The sequence below is a fragment of the Phaseolus vulgaris genome, chromosome 8 (assembly GCF_051622355.1).
Source record: "Phaseolus vulgaris cultivar YP4 chromosome 8, ASM5162235v1, whole genome shotgun sequence".
Classification (NCBI taxonomy): domain Eukaryota; kingdom Viridiplantae; phylum Streptophyta; class Magnoliopsida; order Fabales; family Fabaceae; genus Phaseolus; species Phaseolus vulgaris.
In genome coordinates, this window is record NC_143505.1 from 57200542 (window position 1) to 57207770 (window position 7229).

General features: G+C 31.8%; 1 protein-coding gene across 5 annotated transcripts; it reads right to left on the minus strand.

Moving 5' to 3' along the window:
• Window positions 1–995: 995 nt before the first annotated feature.
• Window positions 996–6810, minus strand: LOC137824018 (cucumisin-like). 5 transcript variants are annotated; one of them, XR_016514796.1, is made up of 7 exons: window positions 6757–6810; window positions 5055–5197; window positions 4533–4621; window positions 4202–4293; window positions 3696–3987; window positions 3539–3607; window positions 996–3387 (listed from the first exon to the last, which is right to left on the minus strand). XR_016514796.1 is itself a non-coding variant. In XM_090293825.1 (7 exons), exons 2-7 carry the CDS (start codon window positions 5139–5141, stop codon window positions 2931–2933), a joined length of 603 nt encoding a protein of 200 aa, XP_090149951.1. In that variant the 5' UTR covers window positions 5142–5197; window positions 6757–6810; the 3' UTR covers window positions 996–2930. The 5 variants fall into 5 exon arrangements, 4 of the variants coding, with proteins under 4 accessions (XP_090149951.1, XP_090149949.1, XP_090149950.1 ...); XM_090293825.1 differs by having other exon boundaries at window positions 996–2972; window positions 3716–3939; XM_090293823.1 differs by having other exon boundaries at window positions 996–2972; window positions 3716–3987.
• Between the last annotated feature and the right edge of the window lie 419 nt (window positions 6811–7229).

The window sequence follows — 7229 nt, forward strand, 5'->3', positions numbered from 1 at the left end:
TGGTGATAACCTGAGCGCAGATCTATCTTAGAAAAGACAACTGCTCCATGCAACCGATCCAACAGATCGTCAATTTTAGGAAGAGGATATTTATTCTTTATTGTTAACTTGTTTAATTGTCTGTAATCTATGCATAGACGTGACGAACCATCTTTCTTCTTCACTAATAGCACTGGAGCTCCCCATGGAGAAACACTAGGTCGAATGAATTACTTCTCCAATAAGTCCTCTAGTTGTTTCTTCAATTCACCTAACTCCGCTGGTGCCATCCGATATGGAGAAATTGACACGGGGCCTGCTCCGGGAATCAAGTCTATTGCAAACTCTATCTCTCTTTTAGGTGGAAGTCCAGGAATCTCATCAGGAAATACATCCATAAACTCCTGAACTACAAACATATCTTTTTGTACTTTATCAGTAACTATAGAACAAGCCAAGAGCATAAAACATTCTGCACCTTCTCGTATCTCTCTCTCAAACTGATGAGCTGTGATAACCTGCATTCTTTCTAATTTAGGGAAAATTAACTTCTTCCGACCACAATCTATAAGGATATGATTAGCAGACAACCAATCCATTCCCAATATAACCTCCAAATCTTTTAGAGGTATACAAATCATGTTGATCTTGTATCTCTGCCCATCTATAATTACTGGACACTCAGCACACATGGAAGAAGTTACTACAATACCTTCTGTTGGTGTAGATACCACCAACTCAAATTCTAATTCTCGGACTGACAACTTAAGTTTCTTAGCACAATCAAAAGATATAAAATGGGTTGCCCCAGAACCAAACAATACAGATAACTGTGTTCCGAGGACAGAACAAATACCTCTAACAAGGCTATCAGATTGCGAAGCTTTAGCTCCACTAATAGCAAAAACTCTGCCAGCAGCTTTGAGTTTTTTTATTACTATTTTTTTGTACTTGCTGCACTCTGCCAAAATTTGGAGCTCCCAATTGGACACGACAGTCTTTTGTTGCATGACCATACCTGTGACATCTATCACATGTCACATTTGACACTGAATGAGGGCAAAATCTAACAACATGTGGCCCACCGCATCTAAAACATTTGAAATTAGTTGGTGATTGAGAACTAGGTCTTCCGCTGCTATAAGATTGAGGTCTGAAATAAGGTTTTTTTCTATCTTCATATTTAGGCATGCTTTTAGAAAGTCCTCCCACTTGAGGCTTAGCAAGTCTGCTACTATTTTTCAAACTCTCCACTACTTTTGCTTTCTCCACTAGAGCAGGGAAATCTCTAATGGACATAGGAATCACCACTTCTTTAAGTTCTTGCTTCAACCCAAACTCAAATTTTCTACATCTCCAAGCCTCAGTCATGGTCTGGGTGTAAAATCTAGCTAGGTGTTTGAACTTAGTAGCATATTCAGTGACTGAAAGATTTCCTTGTTCCAGCTGCATGAATTCAATTTCTTTTGCATACCTGACACTATCAGGAAAATACTCCTTTAGGAATCTTACTTTGAAGTTCTCCCAAGTGGCATCTTCTCCTTTGTCTTCCATCATTTGCTTCATGCCTATCCACCAGAATTCAGCTTCTTCAGTTAGTACATAAATGGCATAGGATAACTTTCTCTCTTCAGGGCATTGAGTAGCTTCAAAGATTCTTTCTATGTCTCTCACCCACTGGTCTGCTCCATCTGGATTTACCTTGCCATTAAATATGGCCGGATTGTTTCTCAGAAAATCATCCAGACTAAAGGTATGGGGTTGTTGATGAAGCTGAGATGCTTCAGCTGCTAATCTAGTAGTTTCTAATTGATGAAGGGCGGTTTGATGTTGTTGTGCCATAGCAGCACTCTGTTGTTGCAGGGCTGTTACCATTATCACTATTGCCCGAGCTAAGTTGGGCATATCTACTGGCGGAGGAAGAGTGAGTGGACTACGTGCCATCTACTAAGCACGTAAAGAATTGGGTTAGAAATTACTAAAATTTTCAACTACATCTTTAAGACAAATTAACTTAAAATAAATAATCACACAAAATAGATACAAAATCAATCAAGACTTATCTCTAAAATGTACTCTAACGGTTTAGAATTAAGATAGAAAATAATCTTGATCCAGTCATAAGTGTGCACCCATCACCACTCTATCAAGATTCTTTTCATTCTTAATACTTTCATCTTTATTCATAACAATTAATTTGACTCAAACACAAACAAGATTTCAAGAAAAACAACTTTGTCAAACATCTTATTAGAAACTTTTAACTAAGTCTTGAGGCTAGACTTAAACAAAAATCTACACGCAGGAGAAACAAAATAAACCCACTACCCTCAGGTTATCCTAAGGATGAACCGCTCTGATACCATTAAATGTAACACCCCATAATTTACATATAACTATTACAATACCGGTTCTACATATTTCTATACAAGCTTACCGTTTTTCAAAATATTCCTAATACATGATTAGGACATATAGAAATACAAATATTCACAATATAAGTTTCAAAATCAACGCCTTAAAACTCTTCTGATCCTCAGACACTTGTAAGATCATCTGCTCGTGTACGTAGTACAGTCATCGCAGTTCAAACACAGCAAGAAAAGCAAGGGTAAGCTAGTGAAAATAGAATTTTATAATATACGCAATTAAATCAAAAGAGAAAACCAAGTTACATGATCAATTTCTCAAATTATACAATCTTCTTCAAATCCCAACATTAAAACAATCACATAGATCTCACATGGATCTACACATCCAAGATATTCAACAAACAACGTCTTCCTGAAGACCCGTATTAAGTAAGTCCTACCAGAGACTATCACCTGATCCAAAGATTACCAGCGAATCCAACATAAAGGATCAGGGTAAGTTCAATACAACCCAAGCCGTGCATCTCATATGTCACGGTGTGCATGAACTCCCCCATCAGCTTCTCACCACCTAATATCTTAATCTATGTGACTTAGATCATCAGTGAAGCTCGGAGATCTCTGTTACCACATAGGCATCAATACTTAATACACAGCAAACATCAGTCCATACATTATCCCAAATGTATGAATTCAATTCCATACCATTCCGTCAATACAATATCATTCCAAACACGATCCACAACATTCAAAAACGTAATTAAAATAAAAAACAATACTTAAATATTAAACCATCAAAATATAATATATTTACAAATTTAAATAACATATAAACAAACAACCCAATATATATAACACACAACATGCCTGCAAGAAAAATTGAGTATTGGGACCACGTCCCTTCCGCATTCATATCTTCTATCCTAGGATGCTATTAAAAATTAAATTTAGCTTCCCTTATCTCAATTGCTTGCTTTCCAAGCAACTTTTAGAATTTTATTCCCCACCATTTGGATAAGCTTCAAGATTTACGGGCCTAATGCAAATTATCCAAACAGAACAAAATTTCAGTATATAATAGAATAAGTTGAGAGGATTAAACTTCTCAACTGACCCCACCAAGATTGATGACTAAATCCTAAAGAAAAATAGAGAACAAAGGATATTTAGAGTAAAAATGAACTTACTCTGTTTGAAAATCTGATCGGGTAGAAATGTTCCTTAACTCTTCTGCTACAGTGTGGTATGATCAGATTCTAAAATAGATGAAGATTGGGAGAGAAATTAAGAGAGAAGGAGAGAAGAGAATTGGAGAGAGAGAGAGAAAGAAAGAATGTGTCTGACCGTGAGAAAGAAAGAATTACCCGGATGATCTGGCCATTGCCCAGTTTGAGATCAGTTAAAAACTTTCTGTCTATAGTGGTGGCGGCCACAGAAATGTACCAGGGTGCAAGATTCACCATTGTGGAAGGATTTGGACCCGAATTGCCTGCAGATTTAGAAGTTAATATGCCCCTCCTCATTGCATGGAAAGCTCCTATTGCATGTACATCTTCAAAATAGTTCAAGTGTTTGACGGTTGATCCCACTGAAACAGAAAGAATATCAACACCATCTGAGATGGCTGCATCATATGCTGCAAAACCAAAAATATAGTAATAGACATATGACAGAAATAGTAATAATATGCATCATATGACAGGAATCAAAACCAAAAATATATTTATGAATAAAGCAAAAAGCTGATGAAAATGTGGTTTGAGCTAATAGACATATATGTATAATTGGAATTTTTCAAGTGCTCTTTTTATTAATATATTTTAGTTCTTTTTTTTGGAAAAAAAAATTACCTTTCATTCTTTCTGATTCTTCTTTGGTTAGTCTCGCCACAAATCCATTGAAACTCTTGTAGCGGTGCAACAAAGTATCTGATGCAAATTTGCTGGATGGATGTACATGTCATATGGAATTTTAATAGTTAGTTAAAAAATTCCATATTCTTGATTGATAATAGGTTTAAAATAAAAGAGTTGTTCTCTTTTTAGAGCAATTTATTTCATTGTTTTTCTTTTCACTCCTCCAAAATAGCATTTAAGTCAAACACGATTCTTTGTATTTGAAAATGTTAGACAGATAATGTTAAGTGAGTTAAGTAGAAACAATTAAGGCTTATATATGAACCTGCCGAGGACACTTTGAACCATACTGGTGTGAAATGATTCTGTGATTTCCATGCCCTTTGGATATTCTTCCATGTAGACTATGTAAGTCTGTAGTATGAACAAGATAAATTAAAAAAATAAAAAATAAATTTAAAATAATAGTCCCACTTAGTGAATTTCACATGGATGCTTCAACATTGAAAATATTATGATGCATATAATTATTTTTAGGTTAATTTGTTATTTTGAATATAATCCAAACCCTTCTTAACTTGAAAGTAATCCAATATTTTCTTTAAAAAAATATGCATTATTAGATTTATTTTAAAAAATCATAAAAGGATAAAAACCTAAGAGTAATTTATGGAAAGATATAACTTCTCAGATAAGGATTGTGAAAATTAGTTGAGGAAAAAATAAAGTACAAAGTGAAGTATTATAGAAAAGAGATACCTCAAGTATATGTTTGCAAAAGTATATTTCTGTAAGGACAAACAGTTTCAATTGTTAGGTCAAACAATATTGGATATATATTATTTACCTTTCGATCATCTTTAGAAAATGAGGGAGTCAACAGTAGAATACATGTAAGAATTTGAAGAAGATGCGACAATCCTAAAGACTTCATCTTTCGGTGACAGTAATCTTGATTAAATGATGAATGCGTTTTCAAGCTCTTTCAACCTGTGAATAAATTTAATTTATTATGTTAAGTATGTATTTAAAACTTATTATGTTAAGTATATATTTGAAACTCATAACACAATGCTCATATACTAAAATTTGATATTGAAAATGGTAAATAGAAGTATATATACCTAATAAATTGAGAATGAAAACAGTAACAAAGTAGATTAGCAAGAAGAACATCATTTTAATCTGCTCAACAAAGTGGATTGGGTAGCTTTACAATGTACTTAAAAGGTTGATTTTGTGATTTTTTATTTATTTGTAGATTACTGTTATTTTATCAATTTTGTTCTCTGGGTTGGACCACTCCTTAAGTAGGCCGATTTAATTTAATTGCTGATTGTCGATAAAAAAATATTATTTTATCAATGGTGGTTGAAGTTGAATTGGATAGATTGATGAATGTGTGCAATCTATTATTTCATTTGAAAATTTGTTTTTAAAGCATTTTAGTCATAAAATTTTAAACTACTGTAAATTTTGTCAATAATTTCATGTATGTTAAATTTCAAATGACATTAACATTTCACCATGATTTTAAATTATTACTAAATGCGGTCTTAAATGCACCATGTACAGTAAATTATCACTACAAGAAAATAATGAAATAGAAACCAATATTTAGATACCAAAATAATTAGTTGCAATAGTAATTAAATTAGAGATTATTTTAGAAACTAAAAAAAATAATTGGTTTCTAAATTAGTTTCTATTATTGTTAAATAGTTTCTTAATTGATATCCAATTAGCAACCAATGTTTTTTTACCAAATTTAGAAACTAAATAATTGGTAGTTAAATTTTTAACTGTCACATATTAAGTTTTTTTTTTTGTCTTTATTTCTTGTTTTTGTAATTATTTTCAATTTACTCCCCAACACCAAAGTGACACAACCATTTACCTTTTGAAATTCATCTATTTCCAAATCATTGCATTGTGAAAGTTATATAGTGAAAGTTATAGATGAATTCAAGTTAATTATTATTTTCAAAGAAAAGTGTGTCATTGACAATTGGCAATATTAAGGGTGATGTTAAGATAGCTACACAAAAGAGTATGTTGTTTTTATGTGACTGAGAGAAGAAGTTGTGTAGGAAGCCAAAATAAGAGAGTTCCTCATTGTTTCATTCTCTGTATAAGATTAATGTTTTATAAAAAAAATAAAAATCAATAAATGAATAGGAATACACAAATAATGGATTAATTATGCTGAAAATAACTTTGTATTAATTAATTTAAATACTGAATAAATAATAAAAATAAAAAAAGTATAAAAAAGTATGATACATTCTACTCTTTAGGTAACTCTTTCAAGTCAAAACACTGACTGAACCTAATTGTATGGTTTGAAAAAAAAAATCAAATACAATGTGATAACGTTTGGTTTACTATGGTTTATAATTCAGTGGGTTTTCAATTTTTAAATTGAGGTATAAATGAAACAATAGAAATAGAGCATTGTTATATATAAGCAGAGAACAGAAGCAATAGAAAAATATAAGGAGAAAGACTTATAAATGAATAATGGAAATAGGAATAGAAGAGAGACATACTCAGCTTTGGTCGACCATATATTGAGTAAAGGATGTCAATACACACACTCTATCTTACCTTTTATAGCCAATACACACTCTATCTTACCTTTTATAACTACTAGATTCCATGACTTCATGGTCCACATTTTGCACATTTAATTTTCAAATTTGATTTTCAATGAAAAAAATTAATTTGACATTTAATTCTCAATGAGAAAAATTAATTTGATAGAATTTTTAAAAGAAAAACTATACACTCCAATAGAAATTGGACTTTATCATAGTAATATAACTATACTTCTCTATATTAAGCCATTTTTGTTAAAATATTCATCTAGAAGAAAATATTTTCACGGTGTAGTGTATTGAATATTTTTTCTAAAATATGTTTAATTAATTAATATGCTTTAAAAAAAATACTGCATTTGGAATTATATTTTCTATTAGAGTTGGAGTAATTTATGTCAACATGTAAACAAGAATTATTCTGC